This window comes from Zerene cesonia, chromosome 11, assembly GCF_012273895.1.
Source record: "Zerene cesonia ecotype Mississippi chromosome 11, Zerene_cesonia_1.1, whole genome shotgun sequence".
NCBI classification, from domain to species: Eukaryota; Metazoa; Arthropoda; class Insecta; order Lepidoptera; family Pieridae; genus Zerene; species Zerene cesonia.
Window position 1 is genome coordinate 5439556 of NC_052112.1, and position 13539 is coordinate 5453094.

General features: G+C 33.1%; 4 protein-coding genes across 4 annotated transcripts; 2 read left to right on the forward strand and 2 right to left on the reverse strand.

The window, feature by feature from the left end:
* The first annotated feature begins 1682 nt into the window (after positions 1–1682).
* LOC119830366 (cyclin-C) lies at positions 1683–3563 on the forward strand. The gene is made up of 3 exons (XM_038353357.1): positions 1683–2488; positions 2588–2680; positions 2882–3563. Exons 1-3 carry the CDS (start codon positions 1898–1900, stop codon positions 3002–3004), a joined length of 807 nt encoding a protein of 268 aa, XP_038209285.1. The 5' UTR covers positions 1683–1897; the 3' UTR covers positions 3005–3563.
* A 1529-nt stretch (positions 3564–5092) lies between these two features.
* On the forward strand, positions 5093–6742 carry LOC119830368. Its single transcript, XM_038353359.1, has 3 exons — positions 5093–5437; positions 5636–5870; positions 6484–6742. Exons 1-3 carry the CDS (start codon positions 5361–5363, stop codon positions 6628–6630), a joined length of 459 nt encoding a protein of 152 aa, XP_038209287.1. The 5' UTR covers positions 5093–5360; the 3' UTR covers positions 6631–6742.
* A 198-nt stretch (positions 6743–6940) lies between these two features.
* Positions 6941–13347, reverse strand: LOC119830361 (GPALPP motifs-containing protein 1-like). The gene is made up of 6 exons (XM_038353348.1): positions 13128–13347; positions 10798–11949; positions 10139–10457; positions 9467–9610; positions 8684–8759; positions 6941–7667 (listed from the first exon to the last, which is right to left on the reverse strand). Exons 2-6 carry the CDS (start codon positions 11939–11941, stop codon positions 7515–7517), a joined length of 1836 nt encoding a protein of 611 aa, XP_038209276.1. The 5' UTR covers positions 11942–11949; positions 13128–13347; the 3' UTR covers positions 6941–7514.
* LOC119830365 (phosphatidate cytidylyltransferase, mitochondrial-like) lies at positions 11998–13121 on the reverse strand. The gene has a single exon (XM_038353355.1). It carries the CDS (start codon positions 13064–13066, stop codon positions 12056–12058), a length of 1011 nt encoding a protein of 336 aa, XP_038209283.1. The 5' UTR covers positions 13067–13121; the 3' UTR covers positions 11998–12055.
* Positions 13348–13539: the final 192 nt, after the last annotated feature.

Consider the following 13539-nt stretch of genomic DNA (forward strand, 5'->3'; position numbering starts at 1 on the left):
ACCTTTGCTTTAATTTTTTTGGAGTTATAACCGAATATGTGAAAAAAGCGGCCAAAGATGGCGGGTTTCACGGTATAAACGTTTCATAAATTAAGTATATCGTTTTGAGCGGTGGTGCGTGTTTTATCTCCATGAGAACCTTCCTTGAGCTTTAACAAAAATAATTAATAAAAAATTGGCCGATTTGTTCTCGACTTTTACGCTTAAGCAACACATTTGCGATCCATTTTTATTTATAATGATAAACATGATCAATGCTGATTGCCAGTGTCGATATATCACACTGAGAGGCACTTACTTGAATTTGAACGACTATCAGCTCGTTATTTAATTCTAATATGAACCTGTTTATTTCAATGTCCCTCCTTGTATTAAATGTGTTGCACACTCTGCAATATGTTTATACAGTTTTTGCCAGTCTTCTGCAGTTATAAATTTAAAGGCTTTTTCCGTTGAATATAAATGTTGTTTGCCTTCTATCCAACATTTTTGCCAGATACTTTAACGAGACTCCACATAAATTCAATGGCGTTTAGTTCGCAATGGTAATCTAGCTACTTTGTGACTATGAACTTCAAGCATTTGATTTGCTTCATGTATTGAAGCTTCTTCATGATTTTATACAGTTAAATTTTTATCATGGTAGGCAGATAATATAACCCCTTATTTATGATTCAATTTGGCATTTCTGCTTTGGAATCTTAAAAAATCCTGCTAAGTAATTCATGTTTGTCCCTGACGTACAATGAAAATATCGTAAATGACAGTGGTTTTTTACGATCATGATGATTCATCATCATCATCAGCCCATATATGTTCCCACGGCTAGGACATAGGCCTCCAATGAGGGTTTAGGCCATAATCTACCACGATGGCCAAGAGCATGTCGTCGAATTTTTGATTCTCAAACACGCCGGTTTCCTCACGGTGTTTTCCTTCACCGTTTCGAGCAGTGGTGATGTGTCCACATGTGCAGATAAATTGAAAAATCAATTTATTTCTTGCACGCTCGCCTGGGTCTCGAACCCCGACTTATCGATTTCGAAGTCCGAGGTCCTCACTACTGAGCCACTACTGCTTTTTTGACACAATTCACAATCATAATGATTACTTGATAAATTGTTCAATATATAAATTGTGTAATAAGGGGGAACAGTAACAATACCAGAAAAGACTGTTGCTGTTTGTGGTGTAGCCAAAAGGTAAGCCCGTGATAGTTTCATAATACAGGGTTGGTCTCCAGTTTTGCGATTTTGAAAAATTTATAAAAAAGTAACTAAAAGTAATACTTTTAAAAATAATAAAAATATCATAATCTATATGTGCACCGTCGCTCTGCAAACACTTCGAATCTTGACTTCAAATCGGCGAAAACTCGTTCGCACGTGGTGCGCGGAAAAGCGGCCATTTCTCCACGGATGTTGGCCTTCAACTTGAAGAAAAATTATGCTCGGATTATTGCTGTAGACTCAACTTTTCATATATCCCAACAGGAAAGGTCAGCTTTTCAACACTATAGTGTTTTTAAATTCGTACACCTCCATGGCCCATAGTATACCCATATGTTACAGGTACGTAGCTACGTTTCGTGTACTCTGTGATCTGATGTCAGAATAACATATTACTAACTCTGTGTCATGCCATAATGGAAGAAAAAAAAACTCTGTGTCATGTCAGATGCCTGACCCGCCTGACTTGACTTGCGTGTCAAAATTATGAAATTATGTTTTATTAAATCTGACAAAGTATGAAGAAAAATGTCATACTGCTGTTGTATACTTGAAGCCAATGAAAAGATTAGAGATTAAAAGACAATTCATATGAAATTTAATAATACAAGTATTAGTAACGTATATGTTACGGTCAGGGGCAAATTGTAGTTTATAGTAGATATATTATGGCGGGTAATTTCTGGCAAAGTTCACATCACCAGCAATGGATGCTTGATAAACAAGATTTAATACGAGATCGACAACATGATTTATCAAAACTAACAGAAGAAGAATATCAGAAAATATTTAATTTCTTTGCAAGTATTATCCAAGTATTAGGTGAGCAGCTGAAACTGCGTCAGCAAGTCATAGCTACGGCTACCGTTTACTTTAAAAGATTTTACGCAAGGAATTCTCTTAAATGTATAGATCCTTTACTACTAGCACCGACATGCGTGTTTTTGGCATCAAAAGTAGAAGAATTTGGTGTGATTTCCAACTCAAGGCTTATAACTACATGTCAAACTGTTATAAAGAACAAGTTTAGCTATGCTTACGGACAACAAGAATTTCCTTATAGAACGAATCATATATTAGAATGCGAGTTCTACCTTTTAGAAAACTTAGACTGTTGTTTAATAGTATACCAACCTTACAGACCTCTATTGCTATTTGTTCAAGATATAGGTCAGGATGACCAGCTTCTCACATATGCTTGGAGAGTTGTAAATGATTCTCTTCGCACTGATGTTAGCTTATTATACCCTCCTTATCAGGTATGTATCTGAAGAAAGACAATATAATATTTAAAAAAAAGGGTTCAGATATGTTTCTATTGGTATAAAATATCTCAAATGTATGTTTCACTATTTCAGATAGCAATAGGTGCATTGCATATTGCATGTGTTATGTTGGGAAAGGAGAATTTAAAGCCTTGGTTTGCAGAACTTAATGTAGATATGGATAAGGTATGTTAGTCAGATTTTATAACATTAGTACATCACATTATACCCATCAATTTGAGTTCAATGCTAAGCAGGATATTTCAGATAGAGATAGAAATGAGAGAAGTGTAAACTTTGATGAGAATAATCAATTTTATATTCAATTTCATCCTCCCCAAATTTTAATTTATTTGCTGTCATTCCCTGTTCTGTTTTCTTTTTCAGATTCAGGAGATTGTTAGAGCAATCATCAACTTGTATGAAATGTGGAAGAATTATGATGAAAAAAAGGAAATTCAAGGCCTCTTGGGTAAAATGCCCAAACCATGTCCAGCACCACAGAGATAGAAGAGTCTTAATTATGTCACCTTGATGTTTTCATTTTTGATAAAGTTTGCTAAAGTATGAGAAAATATTACTTGGCAACAATAAGTGTTAAATTTAAAAAATATGCATTTTCCAACTCAAATTTCTTGATGGGATGCTTATTCACTCCAAATCATAAATGCAAAAGAATGCAGATAGGCATTGCATATTTAATTCTCATGTTATTCACTAGGACTAGCTGACTACAGTCGTACAAACCCTGGCAACAGTTGAACAGAAGAACAAAAAATTACATAACACATTTGTCTGAGAGAATTTTAATTTCATTTGACATTTTTCATTTAAATAATGAACTTCTAAATAGGAGTCTGGAAGCTGAGGCTGGAATTTGCTCACATCTCAATAGAAACCATAAATGATGAAATATTTTGAACAAATGAAGAACCTGTTTGAAAATATTTGAAATAATTATATTTTTGCATGTATATATATATATCTTGTAAGTGTGAGTCAAAGGCAAAATTGCTTAGTAAAAGTAATATTTAATAATAATGATGTCCTTTTATATTCTATGAAAGACTGCTATAAAAAAATAAATAATATTCATTACATTATGTTTTATTTGTTTTCTATTATATTAAGTAACTAGTACCGCTCCCGCGGTTTCGCCCGCGTAGTAAAGTAATAGACGTACGTAGAAAGTAATATCCCAGTGTCTTTCCCACATAGTTCCCGTTGCGTTAAAGCTATGAACTTGAGTTTCAAACTATCTTTGCATCAAATTTTATCCAAAGAAAATCGGTGGTTTCAGCATGAAGAAGAGAAATTGACAGTTACTATCGCACTTATAATAAAGTAAGGAATATCTAATGAAAGAAATTTACAAGCGTGATCCCCGTAACGTTCTATACCCCAACTAGCTGTTTGCCCTGGCTTCGCCCGTGGTACATATGCGTATGTCACTCAGCGTAGTTGCAGCTCTCTAATAGTGAAATAATTTTTTAAATAGGCGACGTAGTTTTTGAGTTTATCTATTACAAACAAAAATACAAATTCTTCCTCTTTATAATATTAGTGTAGATGAAGGGCCAACGATATGTTTGTTTCAAAAAGGGAAATCGTATAATAGTTAGGTCGTTTACGTTAAAATTATAAATAATTTGCTGTGTTGTAGCGTCTGTATCTTCGACTTTCCGTAATACTAGTCGCGAGTATAATTTCAACAATTGTCACATAAGACGGTAATAGTTCATTGTAATACCGATTCAACCAAAACAGTTTTGTCGTTGGCACATACGTAGCAAAACATCTCTCCGATATCAGTAGGTTAGCACCATTTTCCCATAATTGGGACTGTATATTTTTTTTGTATTAGAATCCAAATTCAAATTTAAATATTAGATTTTAGTAAATTGTGGAGGAGGCCACCGAGCCAACAGTAAAACACGTATCGATGTATTTCTCATCTCATAGACATAGAATATTAATTATGGAGAGCAGACTTCATCCTTATCTTTCTGAAGGACAAGGAAATCATAATATGGAATACTCTGTAAATGAGACAGATATTGTTAGAGCTATTGCAGGACCTTTCATTTAACCAAGTTTCATTGTATTACCTACAAAGGAAAGGATATTGATGGCGGCGTATATAGCACCGTCAATGAGTAGGTGAATTTTTTGGCGGAACTAAATCAAATATAAATTATGCTTTACATATCTAGGCAGCTACATATCTTATGTAAATTTAATTGAACATAAATTTTCACATTCTATATGGTACCTAATCAGATATTTTAAGTAGTAGTAAATATATTTTTTAAAGTGAAAAGTTACCTACGTACAATTTTTTATTATATTATATCAGCAGTTACTAATAAAAGAAAAGACAAGAATTTTCTAGTACGTATTAAATGAATGAATTAAATAATATAATACTTATGTAGTTACCTAACGATTACCGCAATATAAAAAAAAACTTTGTTGGAAGCTGTATTTGCACGGTGGAGGCGATGCGTACTATATTAAATATCGGTAAACGATTTTTTTAAACATCAGATTATTTACATCAGTAAGAGAAGACATATATTTAAAAATATTAAAATTTATTATTGCTAAATATTCACAATAACATTGCTTGTATAAGATTTTACCTTTTCTACGTATTCCATTTGCAAGAATGTTCATTTTTTACCCAAAGATTGTACTTTTTATTACCTACATACCTACTTAATGAAGCTTTCCACAAAAGAAAGTCCACAAATATAAAAAATCATATCATTACGAGCTAACGCGTAAGTTTATAACTAGGTACATAGGTATTTAAGTTTGTTCAACTCATATCGACCACCAGTTGATATATCCTTTAGCAGTTGCCATGGCCTCTAAGAATTTAATTTATTGTGTTTTGTTGATCGGGTTTGGATTTGGAAAGGCTGACGATACTATGAAAAGGTACGTTTTTTTACGATACAAAAAATATGTTTATGAAATTGACCTGCTTGGCAATAATTACTGTATTTTTTCAAATTACTGTAAGGACTTAGATTTTAAATCGGTGTAGGCTTGAACAGATTTGTACGACAAGCAAGGTTCTAATTAAGTCCATATAATACTATCATATAGGTAATATGGGTATGCGATTTTTTTTAGTGCGCCCGTCGAAACTGAAATTTTGAAAGGCAACTGCTCTTGTGGTGGTTTTCCAACATCTACACCCGATGCTGAAAGTCAACCGCTTCTCTCCCAATCTCCAGGACTTGTAGTGAACTGCGATGACGAAGGAAGCACCACCTGTAAAAACTTGTGTCTCGCCCTCGCAACAGCAACCAAAGCTAAGGGTCCTGAGATATTGTGCAATCGCCTAAATAATGCTGAAGAACTTAAGGTACCCACTTCATGCAATTGAATATATTTAGATTACAAAGTTGGAAATAATGGAAATTCTTTCAGTCATCGACAAATTATTATTATACCAATAACAGTCCTCTGTTAATCCCTCGAAGGAGGTTAATTTCACTGTATTTAAGTGGTGCTAAATTTTTAATTATGTCTTTTAGTTAGAATGATTTCTTATACAATATTAATTAGTTAGATAAAAAATTATATGGAACTAATTTAACAAAAATCCTCTTTTGAGAGCAAACGATTTATCAAATATTTTATTTGTACCCCGCAGCATACATGTACATTCGCGGACAGTACCGCGGGCAATTAGTATTTCTAAAACTTATGCATTATTCTGGTATTTCATGTTCAACACTGCCAAGTTTCATCAAAATTTTAAAATAAATAGTTTTTTTTGCGGTTATTGTGTACGAAACATCTTTACCTACGCTAATCCAAAAATCCAAACGCACTTAGTACGTGATATGTACTATTTTTTTGTATAAAAACCTTCCTAGTGCCTTAATTAAAACGTTTAATATTTATATAATGTATATATATTTGGCGATATATTTTATATATTAGATACTAATTTATTGTTTTATTTATTTTAGTTATCAGCATTTTATAAAATATGCGAAAAGCCTTGGACATATGCCGATATGACGGCAGATGAAGCTCTTTGTTGCCAAGATTCTAAAGTGAAAATTTGTGCTTCAGCTGAGCGTGGAACAACTGCCAGCGGAATTAAAGAAGAATAGAATTCGGATCCATGCTTAGTTGTAAAAAGAATATATGTATTATATACAATTAGCTACATACCTAATTATGCCATAAAAATTGTGAAAATATAAGGACATGTAAATTGTTCACCCATTTTTAAGTTTAACCACCAGACATAAACACATATTCCTGCTGATGCAATTGTTCATTAGATTATAAAAACTCTTGTAATTAGAGTATCAAAATAAAAATAATATGCTAAAACCACTATTTATTTCAACAATATTGAATTGAACAGAGTTAATAGTATTTAATATATTTGTAGATTATCTCAACACGGAAATATTGAAAAAAAAAAATGGATTCAAACAAGTAAAGACGATACAAGAAGAATCGGCAACAATTCCTTTATGACTTATAAATAAAATTTAATAAAAAATTTGTTGAAAGATTGTTGTGATCAACAAATGACCAATCTTTAATAAAGATTTGACATTTGTTCATAAAGAAATGCATGTAAATATTTACACAGGCCATAAGTCCACATAACGGGGCTATTTGGGTACTATGAATTATTTCACTATAGCACAGACATATGTTTATAGTTTATACATTTAGTGTTCATTATGTAACCTATATTGACAAATAAAAAAGAGAAACAACAACCACATTATTCAATTTTACGGCTACATTCACGATCGATTAATTTATCGATTAATTAATGATACAAAGAAGCTCTGTAATAAGGACTTGTTAAATCTTTTCATTATTTGCTATTATGAAAGCGTGGATGGCAGTAAAAAGTTTTCATAAGAATTTTATCATGCTACGATTCAATTCCTCGTTTAGACCATAATATACAAATAAACTTGTGAAATTTTTTCATACATTCAAATTTGAGTATGAATTTATGTGTTGTTGGTTATAAAAATTTAGCTTCGCCTTGAGAGAACCGTGAATTTAGGTCTTGTGCTTTCTTGATAATAGATTTTTTTTGTGCTTCGTCAAAGCGGTTCACTTGAAGGTCTACATCTCGGCTAAACGGACGACGCTCCTTCTTTTCCTCGCTCTCTTTCTGTAAGAAAAAAAAAATGGCTTGTAGTCGGAAAACACTTATACTGATACATGCGGCGCTATATGTCTGTAACGCTTACAAATCTAACCCATTGAACCAATTTAAATAATATCTGGTACAAGTCCATGTGAAAGAACATAGGGTATATTTTGTCATAAAAATGAAACTTGAAGACAGTGTATGGGATATAAATGAGAAACAGAATAGTCGCACGGTGAAGTTCACGTTCAAGAGCACTGAAGTTGATGAAAAGGATGGTTATCTGGACATATTTTATGTATAGGTAGATAATCGTACAAACGAATAGGAATTATATATTGCAAATATGTTTTACTAAATACTAGTGAAGTAGCAAAGGTCGAGACTGGACCGAATTTGAAATTTTCGAATGTTGTTTCTTTGTTGTATACATATTTTGTTCTGTATACTTAAGCAAATCATGGTAGTGCGTGTAATGTTTTGTTTAATGAAATCCATAACAGGTGTGCGAAATTTTATACTTCTCAAACTGGACAATTTTAAAAAGCGTTTCAAAGTTCTTGCTTGTCGAACTAATATTTATTCAGGAGAAATATTCAACGCAGCGTGGCCTGGTAGACCATAAGAGGAATATCGAAAAAAGACTGAAAGAAATCACGAGGTCGATTTTGACGAAAACTATAATGTAGTTGTAGTCAGATTTTTTAAATGAACCATATTCTATAGCCAATATTACCCAGGATTTAAACTCTTTGATATAAATAAATAAAACAAGTACCCCATTATATTATATACTATTACACCAATATCCGGCAAACTTAAAGAAAAAATTCATTTTTAACAAAATAATTTCTATTGTATGTGTCTGCACAAAGCGACCGGAGCAGCAACATTTACATTTAGTTCTATTATTGGAGAAACAGGACATATTGCATAATGGACTTCGTTCAGTCATATTAGTCGCTATAGTCAGTCATATTAGTCGCTATAGTCATTTATATATCATATAAGTCAACTTTTTAATTACAGTAACTTACCTTCTTCTTCTTTTTCAATTTTTTCTGGTGTATTTCCAACAGGCTTTCATCTCGTTTATGCTTTTTCTTGTGTTTTCTGAAATTATCAATATAAAAACTATTTCTAATTTTGTTGAAATCAAACTATTACAATTATTAAAAACCTACGTTTTTTGCAATAGCGACATGCAGAATAGTGTAATTTATTGTTTAAATATGAAGATAAGTAATTAGTCAGTATAAAGAATATGTTGGATTTTTTCTTTTGTAAAATTTTCAGACTCCAATCTGTATTTATGTATGTAGCTTCATAGACTAAAAAAAAAACAGACCCTTTGGAATCAATTAGATCTTCATTGTGAATAAACAAAATTGTAGCATGTTTTATATATTACTTGTTTGGTATTTTAACATAAAAATAATTGTTTTTTTTAATGTTTTGTCTGTCTAGATACTACTTCTATGTAGTTTTCACTCGAAGGCCTATTTCCTTCTCCTAGCCCTTCCCAGTCCATTCCTTCTTTCCAATCATCAATCCTTTCCTTATCCCTTATTCCTTAAAAGCGGGCAGCGCATTCTCAGAGGTCTGAGCCTCTGCGAATGTTTATGGGCGGTGGTGATCGTTTACCATCAGGCGAACCACCAGCTCAGTTGCCCGCTATGACATAAAAGAAAAGAGAATTTTTTGACTGGATAAAGTCTCGGGACGTATCCATAATGTCTTTCTGTCGTACCTAAAGTATCAAGATAAAGATTCTGCAATAGCTCATACTATGAAGATGAAGATTTTGCAAAAGCGCATACCTAACCGCTTGTTCCTGTTCTTCATCTCTACTAGAAATGTTCCGTTCTTTCGCCTCCCGTTGTAGGGCTTCAGATGTGTTTTCCTCTTTCGCGATACCCGCAGCCTTTCGCGCTTTCTCTTCGGGCGTGTCAGTCCAACTTGATCTGTGAATTATAATCACTAATCAATGGTAGTAATAACAAAATAATTTATAACCATTTTACACTACTAGCCGCTCGTATATAAAGATTCCTGTTTTATCCCACGGGAACATTTAATCGGGATATAAAGTATCCTAGTCAGGTCATTTGACGATTTTGTCAAAATCCGTTCAGTAGTTTCAGCGTGATTGACGGACAAACATCCAAACAAACTCTCAGATTTATAATATTAGTATGAAGTATGATTTATACACGTCGAAGTTATGAAAAAAGAAATAAAAAAGGGGAGGCGCGTATTCCCCAGGTATGGGGCGTATGATTTACATCTGTGTCACAGATCAATTTTCTTTATGGACGAGTAGATTAGCCTTCTGTGTCCTGCCAGATCGAGACTATTTTCTTGTGAAACTCCACCAGGAATGCTTTTTGAAAAATTTGGCCAAAAGAATGGAGGAAATTCGAATTATTTATTCCATTTAGTACTATAAAATTACAAAAACAAAAATTATTTTTTCATAATTTTTTAAATACCTGTCTGACATATCAGGGCCTTCTTTTGCTCTGAAGCCCCGGGCTTCCAAACCAAGGAATTTTGTTTTTCCTTCTGGCAGTTCAAGCATCCATTGCTCTCGCGATTTTGTATCCTTTGCATGGAGTGTGTGTCCATCAAGCTGTTTTATTTTCAACTCATAAGCTCTTTCTTCTAGACGCTTGTGTGCATCAGTCATTTTTTGTTCAGCACCAGTAGGTAGCGGTCCTATACCAGTATCTTCTTCTGAACTCTCATCCTTTATTATTTCAGGACTTCTCTCAGCTAATACTTTACGCATATCGCTTGGAATAGACGGCCCTAGAAAAAACACGCTTCAACAATATTTAACAATAACCACAAAATATGTGTGTGTGTGTGTGGGTGTGTGTGTATATCAAATGCATGGCACTATGTGATGTATATAACTGTGTAATGTGTTATTTATTGATTTAAAAAGCTTTTATACATAATTTTCAAAAAATATTAACATTCAGAAATCCTTTTATTATTTAATCTTTTATCCTTTTTATTATATAAACAATAAGTGTACCATATTTCATATTCCTCTTGCACCAAATGTTATATTTTCATAAAGAGGGGTATAAAGTTTTTGCTTAACATATTAATTAGACACAAATAATGTTATTTCTGTGCTTACCTATGTTTCTTGCCCTTTCTGTCTTTGACGTCTCGACATTACCTTCACTAGGAGAGGAACTTTTGTGGAAACGTTTTTGTAGGTGAGGTGGTAAGGCAGGTCCACAAGCATCTAGCTTAGGGGACATATTTTCTTGTGACCCATTTTTTGAACGTTTGAGTTTATGTCTTAAATCAGTTGGATCAATATCTTGATCATCTTCACTTAATATCTCACCTTCCTCACTACTTTCCTTTTGATTGTTCTTTTGTGTAGATGATACTTCGGTTGATTGAGTATTCTGCTTAATATTATCTTCTTGAATATCTGTAGTACTTGTCACTTCAACTGAAACGCATGAATCATCCTTTTCCTTATTTGTTTTTGACTTCTTTTTGTGTCTTTTTTTATGTTTCTTTTTTTTGCTCTTGTGAAACTCTTTTTCTAAGTTCAAAAGTTTTGCTCGGAGCTTTTCATCATCTGATGAATCAATTTCAGTGGATTCTTCAGATTTTTCTTTGATAACTGCTGGTATCATACTGTAGTACGATCCTGGTTGAACTTCATCGTGACTATAGTCATTCATGTCTTCTTCTACAAGTATTGGACTGTCACTTCTTCTTTTTGATGGTTCTTGGATAGGTTTATGAACTTCAGACTTTTTTACTACATGGTTAGGAGACAATGAACTTTCTTTTTTAACATTCCTTTCATACTTTTCAGTTTTTTTATCAGTAGTGGTAATTAAATTTTTTATTTCATCTTTCATATTCCTTGGTACTGGGGACTTATGTGATCCGGACCGAGATTTTCTTTTTCTATCCCTACTCAAACTACGCTCTTTGGGTCTAGTTCGTTCCCTAGAGCCCCTGTTGGATCTATACCTATCACTCTCTTTTCTTCTTTCTCTACTTTTATCCCTTGAGTGTCTACGCCTTATTGGTGAATATCTACTGTACCTATTTCTTTCTCTAGAGTGTCTATCAAACCTATCCCTATCATTTCTTTTTCTACCAAAGTCTCTATTATACCTTCCATCAATATTCCTACTTCTTCCTGAGCTAGTATTTTCTTCTCTTCTATGAGATTTTGCATCATCATCTTTGTTAGTTTGACATTTGAATCTGCCTGTTTCTGAATCACTACTTGATTCATCTGATAACATTTTGACTCCTAGAAAAAAACAAAGGATTTAATTCAACAGAAATAAAAATAGACATATTACTTAGATAGCTATTTTATTCTACATATATATTCTTATAAAATAAACTGACTAGACCTAAAACATTTTTGCTATTTTCTTAGCACTGTATCGAATAGATTTTAGAAGACCAGCAGTTGGAATGCCTTTAAGAGATTGGCGAACACTAGATTGCCATACTAGATCTTTTAGTATCTGTCTCAAAATTACGGCACAGTCTATGTCATAAGCTACTGCTCTTAGAACATCTTCCATATCTTGTTGTGGACCACCATGATTCCAGAATTTTACTATCCTCTGTTGAGGGACCATAGGTAATTGCATTAGGTGATGAAGTTTAGTCTCTGGACTTAAATCTTGATGGCACTGTGCTTCTCCAGTGGGAAAATCAACATAGGCATGAAACTGCTGCAATATTGGGCGATACAGTTCTCTGAAATTAAGTAGCTGAGGCTGGACTATGTTTCTCACTTTATTTTTATTTTCTCCAAAAGTCATTCTAAAATCTCCAGCATAACTCAAGTTAGAAATAGCAAAATAAAAATCATATTCAGTGAATGATTCAGGCAAAATTAATAGTGCTGTGTGAACAGCTGATCTGAGGTTTGACTGAAGTGCATTTTGCAATTGAGAAGAGTTTGTTTGCTTAATAATTTCCACAGGCTTGTGAAGACGTCCTGCAAGGTATAAGTGATTCCAATCTAACAAATCTGTTATTAAATCTTTTTGTGATACAACACCATACTTTATGGTGACATTCTCCTCTTTTACTTCCACTAATGTATTGAAATATACTTGAGCACCCCAATTTTCCTGAAATCTTGCAACAAATCCTTTTCCAAGAAAACGAAGCGATGAATAATGGGTGGGATTCATTTCTAAGTTTGCACCATGCCATCGGTGGGAATTATCAACGCAATATATTAAATCAATCATGTTATGTCTTTTTTCGTTTCCGATCTGAGGTTTGACTGCCGATCCATAAGCGAAACAGAAGGTAAATTTTTGGGGAAACTTTGATAATATCCTGTAATACAGTGGAGAAATATCCTTTGCTATTCCTAACGCTTTAGTTGCAGCTGCAGCCATATTATTTGATAAATAATGTTATTTAATGAATATATACTTAAGATAAAAGTAATGTGCTGACCTGGTGAAAAATAATATCGTAACAGTCGTTCAAACAAGTGCTACTTCTGTAGATTGTTTAAAGCAGCTTTTTCAAAATGACAAATTAACTACGTTAGTCACATAACAAATATTTACTGTTGGTAAATTAATCTTGTCGTTAGAGAAGCAAACAACTACAGCCAAATAGCACGCAATCGCCATTCATATTTGACAATTATCAATGTCCGTTTGTCATGCGCCTCCGCGTTATGACATTTAAATATTTAAATCCATAGGCTACAAGTATTTTTGTGCAGCAAATTCGTTATCTGTGACTATATTCATAAACCATACAAATTCGAGTAGGAAGCTTTGCTATTGACATATAATTATATGTGTAATAAATAAACAAGACAATTTTTATTCCTATATCACATACCTATGTATCATGT

Bases quoted from the DNA above. Each gene is read 5' to 3' on its own strand.
- LOC119830365 (XM_038353355.1), bottom strand. From the start codon at position 13,066: ATGGCTGCAGCTGCAACTAAAGCGTTAGGAATAGCAAAGGATATTTCT.
- LOC119830361 (XM_038353348.1), bottom strand. From the start codon at position 11,941: ATGTTATCAGATGAATCAAGTAGTGATTCAGAAACAGGCAGATTCAAA. The intron at 10,458-10,797 runs GTAAGCACAGAA...TGTTTTTTCTAG, and splicing joins AGAAAGGGCAAGAAACATAG to GGCCGTCTATTCCAAGCGAT. The intron at 8,760-9,466 runs GTATGCGCTTTT...TGATAATTTCAG, and splicing joins GAACAGGAACAAGCGGTTAG to AAAACACAAGAAAAAGCATA.
- LOC119830366 (XM_038353357.1), top strand. From the start codon at position 1,898: ATGGCGGGTAATTTCTGGCAAAGTTCACATCACCAGCAATGGATGCTT. The intron at 2,489-2,587 runs GTATGTATCTGA...TCACTATTTCAG, and splicing joins TATTATACCCTCCTTATCAG to ATAGCAATAGGTGCATTGCA. The intron at 2,681-2,881 runs GTATGTTAGTCA...TTTCTTTTTCAG, and splicing joins TTAATGTAGATATGGATAAG to ATTCAGGAGATTGTTAGAGC.
- LOC119830368 (XM_038353359.1), top strand. From the start codon at position 5,361: ATGGCCTCTAAGAATTTAATTTATTGTGTTTTGTTGATCGGGTTTGGA. The intron at 5,438-5,635 runs GTACGTTTTTTT...GATTTTTTTTAG, and splicing joins GCTGACGATACTATGAAAAG to TGCGCCCGTCGAAACTGAAA. The intron at 5,871-6,483 runs GTACCCACTTCA...TATTTATTTTAG, and splicing joins ATAATGCTGAAGAACTTAAG to TTATCAGCATTTTATAAAAT.